This window comes from Elephas maximus, chromosome 10 (genome assembly GCF_024166365.1).
Source record: "Elephas maximus indicus isolate mEleMax1 chromosome 10, mEleMax1 primary haplotype, whole genome shotgun sequence".
Taxonomy (NCBI): domain Eukaryota; kingdom Metazoa; phylum Chordata; class Mammalia; order Proboscidea; family Elephantidae; genus Elephas; species Elephas maximus.
In genome coordinates this window covers 12,705,624-12,719,573 of record NC_064828.1, presented here as the reverse complement: position 1 = coordinate 12,719,573, position 13,950 = coordinate 12,705,624, and the positions used below count along the sequence as shown (strand labels likewise).

At 45.7% G+C, this 13,950-nt stretch overlaps 1 protein-coding gene across 1 annotated transcript in view; it reads right to left on the bottom strand.

Annotated features, from left to right (window-relative positions):
• Window positions 1-3,290: 3,290 nt before the first annotated feature.
• TGM7 (transglutaminase 7) overlaps window positions 3,291-13,950 on the bottom strand; it is a 30,611-nt gene continuing 19,951 nt past the window's right edge. Inside the window, exons 7-13 of the mRNA XM_049898987.1 lie at window positions 9,444-9,582; window positions 8,271-8,374; window positions 7,844-8,086; window positions 6,114-6,437; window positions 5,628-5,788; window positions 3,685-3,818; window positions 3,291-3,450 (exon numbers count right to left, since the gene is read on the bottom strand). Coding sequence (XP_049754944.1) covers window positions 3,291-3,450; window positions 3,685-3,818; window positions 5,628-5,788; window positions 6,114-6,437; window positions 7,844-8,086; window positions 8,271-8,374; window positions 9,444-9,582 — 1,265 coding nt within the window. The remainder of the gene's footprint in view (window positions 3,451-3,684; window positions 3,819-5,627; window positions 5,789-6,113; window positions 6,438-7,843; window positions 8,087-8,270; window positions 8,375-9,443; window positions 9,583-13,950) is intronic.

Genomic DNA, 13,950 nt, shown 5'->3' with positions numbered 1-13,950 from the left:
ATTTCCTATGAGAAAAGAAAATCTTTCATTTTTCTAGTTCTAATGTCTTTAACCTCAGTTCATTGAATTCAGAATTGCACATATCACTTCTGGCGTGCAAAGCAAGGAGCTGGAATCAGATGATCAGGAGTCGGATAAAAGTGCCAGTTGGATGACCTCTGTGCAGGGCCATGCAGGGTGTGTGCTCCCAGAGAAGGTGACAGATGACAGCAAAGGCTTTGTCTGGGTAGTTCCACCCGTGGTGTTTGCCTCCACTACTTCCTTCAGTTCATAACATCCACATCTGCGCCCTCACCACTTCAGTAACTCCGTTTTCTCCCCCAACTACCTAAGCATGAGGCTAGAGGCTGAAGGAGCAGATGTGGAAGTGGGAGGAGGGCATAAGGCTGCTGTGTCTCCATGTGGTAGATTGTAACTTTTCCCACAATTCTCCACTCTTCCATAAAGAGCGGGAGTCTATCCCCAGCGCATGAACTTGAGTTGGCCATGGGACTTCTGTTGGCCATGGGACATTGGCAAATGTGACAAAGCAGAGGCTTGAAAAGTGCTTGTGCCCTGGGGCCTGCCCTCTGTACTGCTCTTCGTGGGAACTCTGCCACCACTTCTTAGGAACTAGCCTGCCAGAAGATGAGAAGCCTCATGAAAAGGGGCCCCAGTCATGGCAGCCATCTCAACTGTTCTAGCCAAGGATACCAGCAGACCCCAGGCACATAAGCAGCTCAGCAAGATCCGATAGCCTTGGCTGATTCAGCAGGATTTCACTGCACCCCCAACCCTCTCCCACCAGTTTATCCCTACATTCGGGAGCTAGAGTAAATGATTGTTATTTTAAGCCCCTATGTTTTAAAGTGGTTTATTATGCTTCAGTAAACAATCCTAAACTAGGTTCAAATTGCAGTCTTGGATTCTTTAGGGGCAGAGTCACCAGAGACTTAGATTCCTAAAGCTGGAAAGAAACCTGTGAGCAACAATATCATGCTTTGATCATCATGTATTCATCTCTCCATCAATCTAATCTCCTTTTGGGAACTAACTTCCCCCCATTGTGTTTACTCTTAGGGGGAGTATGAAATTGACCAGCCCTCCCCTACCCAAATAGTAGACATAAGACCCAACCAAGGTTTGCTGAATCACAACAATGGCCACTATTCTTCAGCCCTGCCTGTATTCACATACTTTGCAGTATAAATATGAATTTTGCAGCTCCTCTCATCAAGAATTTCCCCACGCCTTGAATTTGAACTGCCTTGTGACTTTTTTGGACAATAGAATGTGGCAGAAGTGACATTGAGAAGATTCTGAGCCTAGACCTTGAAGACTGCTACAACATTTTTGGACCCCTGCCCAACTGCCATGTGAATAAACCCTTGCTATCTTGCTAGAGGATGAGAGGCAACACGGAACAGAAACAAGCCATCCCAGTTGGGCCAGTGTAGATCAACCAGACCCTGAATGACATGGAAGTTTACCGCAGATGCATGGCTGAGCCCAGCCAAGATCAGCTGAGCCTGGTCCAGACCTGCAAAACAATCCAGCTGATGGTGGGAATGACAATGATACAAACATTTTAGAAAAAGATATGGTCCTTCCTTAGAAAGCTAGAAATAGAAATACCATATGATCCAGCAATCCCACTCCTAGGAATATATCTTAGAGAAATAAGAGTTGTCACATGAATAGACATATGCACACCCATGTTCACTGCAGCATTGTTCACAATAGCAAAAAGATGGAAACAATCTAGATGCCCATCAATAGATGAGTGGATAATCAAACTGTGGTACATACATACGGTGGAGTATTCCCACCAATAAAGAACAACGATGAATCTGTGAGGCATCTTATCACATGGACAAATCTGGAGGGCATTATGCTGAGTGAAATAAGTCAATCACAAAAGGACAAATATTGTATGAGACCACTACTGTAAAAACTCATGAAAAGGTTTACACACAAAAAGAAACGATCTTTAATAGTTAAGAGGGAGGGGAGGGGTGGGGTGGAGATGGAAAAACACTTCATAGACAATAGATAAGTGGAAACTTTGGTGAAGGGTAAGACAGTACACAATAGTGGGGAAGCCAGTACAACCTGTAAGGGGCTAGGTCGTGGTAGCTCCATAGACACATCCAAACTCCCTGAGGGACTGAATTGCTGGGCTGAGGGCCATGGGGACCACGGTCCTAGGGAACATCTAGCTCAATTGCCATAATATAGTTTACAAAAAACATGCTCTACATTCTACTTTGGTGAATAGTGTCTGGGGCCTTAAAAGCCTTTGAGCGGCCATCTAGGATACTCCACTAGTCTCACCCCTTCGGGAGCAAGGAAGAATGAAGAAAACTAAACATACAAGGGGAAGATTAGTCCAAAGGACTGATAGACCACATCTAACAGAGCCTCCAACAGACTGAGTCCAGTAAAACTAGATGATGCCAGGCTACCATCACTGACTGATCTAACAGGGATCACAATAGAGGGTCCCAGACAGAGCTAGAGAAAAATACAGAACAAAATTCTAACTCAAAAAGAAAGACCAGACTTGCTGGCCTGACAGAGACTACAGAAACCCTGAGAATATAGCCCCTGGACACCCTTTCAGCTCAGTAATGGGGCCACTCCTGAGATTCAGCCTTCAGCCAAAGATTGAACAGGCCCATGAAACAAAACAAGACTAAAGGGGCGTACCAGCCCTGGGGCGGGGACTGGAAGGCAGGAAGGAACAGGAAAACTGGCAGTAGGGGAACCCAGGGTTGAGAAGGGAGAGTGTTGACATGTTGTGGGATTGTTAACCAGTGTCATAGAACAGTGTGTGTACTGTTTGATGAGAAACTAGTTTGTTCTGTAAACCTTCATCTAAAGTACAAAAATAAATAAATAAATAGATGATAGATAGATAGATAAAAGAAAACCATATGGAACACACAGTTCTTTGACACACATGAGGTAGCTGTGAGTTAGAATCAACTTTACAGCAACTGTTGTTTTATTGTGATGGGCCTTTTGTGTGGATGGAGTCTTTAAGGGAGGAGAAAACAGGAAGAGAGGGAAGGGACCTGCCATATGGCAGGCAGCCAGGCCCAGAGGACCAGCCAGTAGTAAGTAGTGGCTTGTTAACACAGGAGAGAGAACACCGGGCTAAATAAGATGTCTTTATTGTCTTCTCCCAAGAGCACAATGGCTCTGACAGAGCTCACTCACTCCCAGGCAGATGAGGAGGAGCAGAAGTGGAATGAAGATAACCCATTCAGGAGCAGCCAAGAACAGGGAGGACTGGGCGTTAGAGAGCATCAGGAAGACCCAGCTGCAGTGACAAGGATGTCCCTGTAGCCCTTGATCTCCTTGACCTCGTTGCTGCTGATGAGGACTTGTAGCTGGCGGGGTCCAGCTTTAATGGGGTAGAGGTCCAGTTGAATTTCAAGGGTGCGTCCAGCCACTAGAGTCCCAAGGCTGAAAGTCCAAAAGGGCCTGTTAGAGCCTTGGGGAGTAGCCTCTTGGGTAGGTGGTGTGATTTCAGATTATTCCCCTCTGGGTGGTACCTCCCACCCTCCAGTACCCTGAGGAGAGTGGGGGAGTGGGGGCGAGGAGGCACCGGCCAGGAGACAAGATAGTCTATGGTCTGAGAGCATGCCCTTCCCCCATCAGAGACCGGAGCAAGAGAGGTGGACATGCAGCGTTACTTACCTTTTTGATATCTGCCCATCAATGAGGCCACTTCCCTCCAGCACCATCGTGCAGTTACTCAGAGGCTCCATTTGATTATTGGTGAGGGAGATGTGGACTCTCAATGCCTTGCCCACCTCAGCCCTCTCAGACACCTGCATAGAGAGAAGACAGAGTCATTCTGGGCACTGCTACTTAGAGCTGAGATGCTACAGCTGGGAGAGAACATGAGCTGAGAGCATGCAAGGTTAACACATATCCTGGCATGTCTTAGAAGGTCACAATACTTCAGGAAGCCACCACCAATTGGGAATTGGAAGTTGAAACCTGTTTCCCTCCCTACCATCTAGCTCAGGATGGCAACTAGATTTCAACCTAAGTGTCAGCTCCAATTGGTTAATGGTGGGTAACAGGAATTCTATGTTAAAAAGAATCTCCAGGACAAACCCAGAGTCAGAGAGCTTCATGATTGGTTAGCAATGTCTGTCACAGGCATGGAATAAGAAGGTGGTGTCATGTGGGCCATCTACATGCCACCGTTAGTGTCATTCCACCCTTTCATTCTGCAAATGAGGACACCGAGACCAAGGTCACATGATGTGTTAACAGCAGAGCCAAGGCCTGAGCCAGGTGTCTGAGGCCCCAGCCCAGAGTCTTTCGCCATGCTGCTCTGTCTTCAGATACAGCTGCAGTACACGCTGCCTTTTTCCAGGTGTTTCAGGTAATCGCTATGTCATGGGGTATGTCCGGGGGTCCTGTCAGTGGGAGGCAAAGATTCTGTCATACTCATTTCTGGAGCCCCAGCGCCTAGCCCAGTGACAGCCCCATGCTGGCTGTTCGGTATACCTGTGTTGAACCGGAATGAGTTCCAACCACCCCGGTGATACTGGAGGCAAGTCCTGCCTCAGCCAGAGAATCAAGGCGAAGGAAGGGCACACCCTGACTTCTCCAGGATTCAAATGAAAGAACCAAATCCCCTGGACCCTAACGAGGGTGTCAAAGTAGAACAGGTGAAAGTAACTCTGGAATCCAGCATAGCCACCCAAGGCAGCCCAGGGCCCTCACCACTGGGGACCAGTCGATAGCCTCCTTGGCATCTGATCTGTTTGCATCAGGATCTGGCTGTAACCAGGGCTCTGAGGTAATGGGCAGGGCTCTCACCTCAGCGCCAGACTTGTATCTGCACTTCTGATTCTGCCCATTCTCAGCCCCACTACAGAGGCTGCCGGGCATCCTCCGGCCCCACATTGTGATGGTGTACCCAGGTGAAAACTGCCAGGCAGGCCAGGTGATTTATGATACGGAGGTGGGGGTGCTGCTGATGGCCCCCAGGTGCAGCACCAGCCTTGGATTAGGCAGTGGGCAAGGTCTTCCAGAAAGGGATGGGGAGGTGGGGAGAGGCTTCAGGGGAAGGACAATCTCAGCAACAGGAGATGGGGAACAGTATCTGCCCATCCCCGTTAACCCTGCCTCCACCTGCCATCCCTCTCCTTTAATGGCCTCACCAGCTCCTCAGGCATTGGAACCAGACATTGGTCTCACCACTCATTTGTTTCCCTCTTCCTTGTCTCCCCCATCTTATCACCGGTCACCTTCTGAATTTGACCTGACGTATCTCTCAAATCTGCCCTCTCTGCTCCACCTTCCAGGCACTGCCTTTAGCGTCTCTTTGCTTTGCTGAACGAGTTCCTTACTTGAAATGCCTCTGTCCTCATCCTCTTCTCGCTGTACCTGTGCTGGGCCTCTGTGCGTCTTTTGCAAGTTTCACCTCCCCTGAGAAGCCTTCATACCCACCCTTGCTCTGTACAGAGCTGCAAGAGACCACCCCACACTGCGCTTTCATCGTCGGTTGTTGGAAGGCAGGACTGTGTCTATTCACGTGGGCTCCCATCCCTTGACAGGGGCTCCACAAATGCTGGGTTAGTAAGAGAGCCCTGGGCCCCGACTCTGCCAAGGAGCCTTACCTCAATAGATAAGTGGGGAGGCTCCAGAGAGATATCTTTCACAACCAGCATGGACCTCCCTGTCTCCTCAACCTCAGCGATGCCAGACACACGGAGCAGTTTTTCATCCGTCAGCCTGTTTCTGTAATTGTGGTAGGGAAGCAGAAGCGGCCACTGTGACTCTAAACAGAGACAAAAACATCCTGAGTTCAGGGAATGGCCTTTCAGCATGAGAAAGAGAGAGAATGTGTATGCATGAGTGAGAGGAAAAAATTGTTAGTATGTGAGAAACTGCATGTGTGAGTCTACATGTGTGTAAGAATGTGTGTGTGTATGTGAGAGAGAGAGACAGTTTACCCTGCACAGACTGTCCAGAGGTCACTGCTCTGTAATATGTGTGTGTGCGTGTAGGTGGCAGTGTCTCTGGTGACATGCAGGCCAGCCCAGCTTTGTTCTTGTCCCTGAAGCTCTCCCTATAGTGCTGTCTCAGGCCTGCCTCATACTCACCTTGTCCAACATCCAGATTCAAGTGCACCACTTGCCTCCAAAGGGGTTCCTGTGTGCCTCCCCCATGCAGCATGGCCTGTGCACAGAAGCGCAGCACCAGCCGGATAGGGCCCTGGGGGTGGGCTCTGTCTGGCACCCTCCGGACACGAAGCGTCAGCAGCAGGTCCTGGCCCCACTCAGGCGTCCTAGCCAGGTGGAGTTGCAGCTGTGCCGGCTGATTCTCCATGCCGGACCCCAGCAGATCCAGGAAGGGTGAGGAGGCCCTTCCTGGGCCCAGCATTCTTCTGGAGGCCTTCATGAATACAGACCGCTCCTCAGGGGATCCTGGGGGATAGGAGGTCCAGGAAAGACATCAGTGGTGAGGTGTCAAAAAGATCGGTGACCTTCTTCAGGTAACAAGCCATCCAGCAACTCCCAACTCCCCTCGCAAAGCCCTGACCGTGTGCATAGCTGGTAGGGAGGCAATACAACATCATGGCTGAGAATCTGAGCTTGGTGTTGCTCAGTTCTGAGTTCAAATCCTGCTCTATCACAATTCTTTAATCTCTTGGCACTCAGTTCTGTCATCTATAACACAGGAAATTCACCTGCTCATCTCATAAAAAAAAACAAAACCAAACCCGTTGCTGTCGAGTCAATTCTGACTCATTGCGACCTTATAGGACAGAGTAGAACAGCCCCATAGGGCTTCCAAGGAGCACCTGGTGGATTCGAACTGCCAACCTTTTGGTTAGCAGCCGTAGCACTTAACCACTATGCCACCAGGGTTTCTGCTTACCTCACAGAGTTGCCAAAAAAAAAAAAAAAAGGATTAAATACATGGCTGAATGTAATGCAGTCAGCATGGTACTGTCCTCAATGTCACCAGCAGCATCACTGTCGTTATTATCAGAGCCACAGGCTTCTCTCCCCTATCAGTGTCTTCACTTCTAAAACACATGCTCAAGCCTCTTAAATAGAGCCTCACCTCTTGCACCTGGGAGCTAATTAACATATAGGCTTAGCCTAAGTCTACCCCAAACTGTGAACTTCTCCAGAGCAGGTACCATGTGCCAGAGGTTATTGACTCATGGCCTCACAACAGCCCTTTGAGGTAGCTGCTATTACTGTTATCCCATTTTACAGCTGAGAAAGTAGAGGCGCAAAGAGGGTAAGAACGTGTCCAGGTTTACACAGCTAGAACTTGGCAGAGCCTTCATTAGTCCTCAGGCAGCCTGACTACACCCAGGCGCTCTCCACTCGTGTCCACAGGCCCAGGGGTTCTTTTCGCCCTTGAATATCCACCTTCCCGCATCCTGCCATGTCCACTGCCATGGACAAAGATGTGACTCTAGAATAGGTTGCTAGATAAAATATAGGCTGTCCAGGAAAATTGGCATTTCAGATAAACAATGGATAATTTTTAGTGTAAGTACATCATATGCAATATCTGAGACATACTAAAAAATTATACCCAGTTCTAAATTTGAATTTCAGATAAACAATACTTTTTAGTATAAGTATGTCCATGCAATATTTGGGACATACTTGTACTAAAAAAAATTGTTCATTTATCTAAATGTATCTGAAATTCAAATTTACCTGGGCACCTTATACTTTTATTTGCTAAATCTTCTGGGGGTTCACTGTGAGGACAGGAGGTGATTGTGTGGTGGTTTTAACCTGGGAGCCATCTCGTTGGGAAGCAGCACAAAGAAAGTGACCCCCAGAGTCCCTGGGGCCCCAGGCACCTTCCGGGTACTTGTAGGAGCTGGTGATGTTCTGACGCTGGTCTGACCCTATCATCTTGGTGCTGATTTCCTTCCCAATGGAACTGATGTTGTGAGCCAGGATTTCCTGGGCCTGACCATCCCCAAGGAGCCAAATGACTTCGTCGGCATTCACCTCAGCATACACAAATGAGGTGTCATAGGGAAGGTGGACCTCCCCTTCCTTGACAGCCTTCACAGAGGCAGGGCCGCAGCAAAATAGCCCTGTGGATGACAGAACAAGAGTTGTGGAACATGGTTGCTCACGAGCAGGGGTGGCTGGTCGAGGCTGTGGGAGGTAGGGGCAGGGTAGGGATAGGGGCAGTGGGGAGGGGATTCCTGCTGTCATGGCCAATCACCCTCATCAGCCCCCTACGGGGCCAAGGCCTTCTACACTGCCTTCACTCACCACTGCTGGTTTGCTGGGGAGTGGGGTCCAGAACCTGCCACCCATTGTGTCCTGGCGGGAGATCTTTCCGGATCATCCAGCACTCATTCCAGACATGGAAATTCCTGCATAAGGGAGGACAAAGAGAAGCACTCATATTTTCCGAGGGTTTTCCACACACTACACCAAGTGCCCTGTGTCGTTGCTTCTTCTTTTCCCTTTTATTTAGAAATCGTTTCAAGCTTACAATCAAGTTGCAAGAAGAGTACAAGGAACACCTAAACCCCCAATTAGCCTACTGCTCACATTTTGCCCCATTTGCTTTATCATTTGTTTTTATATAGATATGGATACCGACACATGTATTTTTTTTCTGAACTATTTGAGAGCAAGTTGAAACCATCACGGCCTTTTATCCCTAAATAATTCAGTGTGCATTTCCTAAGACTAGGGATCTTCTCTTATATCCCCCACACAGGCAGCACCCTCGGTAAATTTAATATTGATACAAGACTTTGATCTAATTACTTGTCTCTCAGTTTGCCAATCGAACTAATAATGTCCTTTATAGCAGTTAGTTCTCATGTAACTCAAAGGGCTTACCTAGAAACTGGCTGGAAATGGAAACACAGGAAACCAGATCTGGGGTAGAGCAGAGGAGAAAGAAGCCAGGGCAGGAGACGAGAGAGGCAACATAAAGGGACACACATACACACACACACACGCAAGCACACATGCACACACACGCACGCACACAGGCACACACACGCACACGCATGCACGCACACACACACATGCTCAGAGAGGGTGTACGGCAGGGAGGGCAAGACGTCAAGAGAGACAGGAAGAGAGACACAGAGGCAGCAAGTGCCAGGCTCTGCTCGTGGCAGGGAAACAGAATGGCACAAACAGAAAGACTTGGAGAAAGAAGAGTGATACGAATATAGGTAGTGAGTTCAGTGTTCGGAAGACACGGTATATTTATTTGGTCACTGGCTTCTGAATATTATCCCCTAGTCATCTATCTTTGAAATGAGTTTACTTTGATGGTCTAATGAACCCGAGCAGCCTCTGAGTCTGGTGAATTATCCTCTGAGCAGCCAGCAATGCACGGAGCAGTACCACCTCAAGGGCCAGAACTAGATCAACTACCTGGAGTACGACAGAGACCTGGCTGGAGACAGTGTACCCTACCATATTTTGTCTCGCCTCTGAGTCGGCAGCATCTCGGCGCTTCGGTCATAGTAGGTGTCGACAGTCAGGTTCCCATCCATGTTGTGTGCGGACCGGAAATTGGAAATGACACGGGTTGGAACACCTAAGCATCTCATTACTAAAGACAAAGAAGGGGATGGAAAATTCACGGGTTTGTTTCAAGTAGAATCACTCGTTTCCCATGCGCACTTTCTCTCAAGTTGGAGGAGAGAAGGAAGCCTAAGATTCTTGAAGATCCATATTTGTGACTCCTTTATCCTCAGAGCATTGTGCCCAAACCCAGAGCCCTGCCACCAATCTACCCTGCCAATGGTCTCTACCAGACAAGGAAAATGAAATCATTTAAGAGCCACTTAATACAATGGCATACCATCTCACCCCAACAAGGCTAGGATTCATCAAAAAAACACAAAATAATAAGTATTGGAGGCACTAGAAAAACAATTAATGTAATCCATCATATAAATAAAATGAAAAACAAGAATCACATGATTTTATCCATTGATGCAGAAAAGGCATTTGACAAAGTTCAGCAGCCATTCATGATAAAAACTCTCAGCAAAATAGGAATAGAAGGAAAATTCCTCAACATAATAAAGGGCATTTATACAAAGCCAACACCCAACACCATCCTAAATGGAGAGAGCCTGAAAGCATTCCCCTTGAGATCGGGAACCAGACAAGGATGCCCTTTATCAACACTCTTATTCAACATTGTGCTGGAAGTCCTAGCCAGAGCAATTAGGCTAGACAAAGAAAAAAAGGGCATCCAGATTGGCAAGGAAGAAGTAAAATTATCTCTATTTGCAGATGACATGATCTTATACACAGAAAACCCTAAGGAATCCTCAAGAAAACTACCGAAACTAATAGAAGAGTTCAGCAGTATATCAGGATACAAGATAAACATACAAAAATCACTTGGATTCCTCCATACTAACAAAAAGAACATCGAAGAGGAAATCACCAAATCAATACCATTTACAGTAGCCCCCAAGAAGATAAAACACTTAGGAATAAATCTTATCAAAGATGTAAAAGACTTATTATACAAAGAAAACTACAATACACTTCTGCAAGAAACCAAAAGAGACCTACATAAGTAGAAAAACACACCTTGCTCATGGCTAGGAAGACTTAACATTATAAAAACGTCTATTCTACTAAAAGTGATCTATACATTTAATGCAATTTCAGTCCAAATTCCCATGACGTTCTTTAATGAGATGGAGAAACAAACCACCAAATTCATATGGAAGAGAAAGGGCCCCTGGATAAGTAAAGCATTACTGAAAAAGAACAAAGTGGGAGGCCTTACTCCACCTGATTTTAGAAACTATTACACCACTACAGTAGTCAAAACAGCCTGGTACTGGTACAACAACAAATACATAGACCAATGGAACAGAATTGAGAATCCAGACATAAATCCATCCACATATGAGTAGATGATATTCGACAAAGGCCCCAAAACAGTTAAACGAGGAAAAGACAATCTTTTTAACAAATGGTGCTGGCATAACTGGATATCCATCTGCAAAAAAATGAAACAAGACCCATACCTCACTCCGTGCACAAAAACGAGCTCAAGATGGATCAAAGACCTAAATATAAAATCTAAAACAATAAAGATCATGGAAGAAAAAATAGGGAAAAATTAGGAGCCCTAATACATGGCTTAACAGTATAAAAAACAATATTAACAATACAGAAGAAAAAAGCACATAACTGGGAGCCCCTAAAAATCAAACACCTATGCTCATCCAAAGACTTCACCAAAAGAGTAAATAGATTACCTACAGGCTGGGAAAAAGTTTTTAGCTATTACATTTCTGATCAGCGCCTGATCTCTAAAATCTACATGATACTGCAAAAACTCAACTGCAAAAAGACAAATAGCCCAATTAAAAAAAATGGGCAAAAGACATGAACAGACACTTCACTAAAGAAGACATTCAGGTAGCTAACAGATACATGAGGAAATGCTCAAGATCATTAGCCATTAGAGAAATGCAGATCAAAACTACACTGAGATACCATCTCACCACAACAAGACTGGCATTAATCCAAAAAACAGAAAACAATAAATCTTGGAGAGGCTGTGGAGAGATTGGAACACTTCTACTCTGCTGGTGGGAATGTAAAATGGTGCAACCACTTTGGAAATCGATTTGGCGGTTCCTTAAAAAGCTAGAAATTGAACTACCATACAATCCAGCAATCCCACTCCTTGGAATATATCCTAGAGAAATAAGAGCCTTTCCATGTTCGTTGCAGCACTGTTTACAATAGCAAAAAGATGGAAGCAACCAAGGTGCCCATCAACAGATGAATGGATAAATAAATTATGATATATTCATACAATGGAATACTATGCATCGATAAAGAACAGTGATGAATCTGTGAAACATTTCATAATATGGAGGAATCTGGAAGGCATTATACTGAGTGAAATTAGTCAGTTGCAAAAGGACAAACATTGTATAAGACCACTGTTATAAAAAAAAAACTGTTAAAAGAACTCAAGAAATAGTTTAAACAGAGAACAAAATATTCTTTGATGGTTAGGAGAAGGGGGAGAGAGGGAGGGTGGGAGAGGGGTATTCACTAATTAGATAACAGATAAGAACTACTTTAGGTGATGAGAAAAACACACAATACAGGTGAGGTCAGCACAACTGGACTAAATGAAAAGCAAAGAAGTTTCTGGAATAAATGGAATGCTTCAAAGGCCAGTGTAGCAGGGGCAGGGGTTTGGGGACCATGGTTTCAGGGGACATCTAAGTCAATTGGCATAATAAAATCTATTAAGAAAACATTCTGCATCCCACCTTGGAGAGAGGCATCTGGGGTCTTAAATTTTAGCAAGCGTCCATCTGTTGTTGTTAGGTGCCGTCGAGTCGGCTCCGACTCATAGTGACCCCATGCACAACAGAATGAAACACTGCCCAGTCCTGCGCCACCCTTACAATCGTTGTTATGCTTGAGCCCATTGTTGCAGCCACTGTGTCAATCCACCTCATTTAGGGTCTTCCTCTTTTCTGCTGACCCTGTACTTTGCCAAGCATGAGTCCTTCTCCAGAGACTGACCCTCTTGACAACATGTCCAAAGTATGTAAGACGCAGTCTCACTATCATTGCTTCTTAAGGAGCATTCTGGTTGTACTTCTTCCAAGACAGATTTATGGCAGTCCACGGTATATTCAATATTCTTCACCAACACCATAATTCAAAGGCGTCAGTTCTTCTTCGATCTTCCTTATTCATTGTCCAGCTTTCACATGCATATGATGAGACTGAAAATACCATGACTTGGGTCAGGCGCACCTGAGTCTTCAAGGTGACCTCTTTGCTCTTCAACACTTTCAAGAGGTCCTTTGCAGCAGATTTACCCAATACAATGCGTCTTTTGATTTCTTGACTGCTGCTTCCATGGCTGTTGATTATGGATCCAAGTAAAATAAAATCCTTGACAATTTCAATCTTTTCTCCATTTATCATGATGTCGCTCATTGGTCCAGTTGTGGGGATTTTTGTTTTCTTTATGTTGAGGTGCAATCCATACTGAAGGGTGTGGTCTTTGATCTTCATTAGGAAGTGCTTCAAGTCCTCTTCACTTTCAGCAAGCAAGGTTGTGTCATCTGCATAACACAGGTTGTTAATGAGTCTTCCTCCAACCCTGATGCCCCGTTCTTCTTCATATAGTCCAGCTTCTTGGATTATTTGCTCAGCATACAGATTGAATAGGTATGGTGAAAGAATACAACTCTGGCACACACCTTTCTTGACTTTAAACCAATCAGTATCCCCTTGTTCTATCTGAACAACTGTCTCTTAATCTATGTAAAGGTTCCTCATGAGCACAATTAAGTGTTCCGGAATTCCCATTCTTCGAAATGTTATCCATAATTTGTTATGATCCACACAGTCGAATGCCTTTTCAGAGTCAATAAAACACAGGTAAACATCCTTCTGGTAGTCTCTGCTTTCGGCCAGGATCCATCTGACATCAGCAGTGATACCCCTGGTTCCATGTCCTCTTCTGAAACTGGCCTGAATTTCTGGCAGTTCCCTGTCTATATATCGCTGCAGCCGTTTTTGAGTGATCTTCAGCGAAATTTTGCTTGCGTGTGATATTAACGATATTGTTCTATAATTTCCACATTCGATTGGATCACCTTTCTTGGGATCTCTTCCAGTCAGTTGGCCAGAAGCTGTCTTCCATATTTCTTGGCATAGACGAGCGAGCACCTCCAGCACTGCAACTGTTTGTTGAAACACCTCAATTGATATTCCATCGATTCCTGGAGCCTTGTTTTTCGCCAATGCCTTCAGAGCAGCTTGGACTTCTTCCTTCAGTACCATCGGTTCCTGATCACATGCCACCTCTTGAAATGGCTGAACATCGACTAATCCTTTTTGGTATAATGACTTCATGTATTCCTTCCATCTTCTTTTGATGCTGCCTGCGTCGCTTAATATTTTC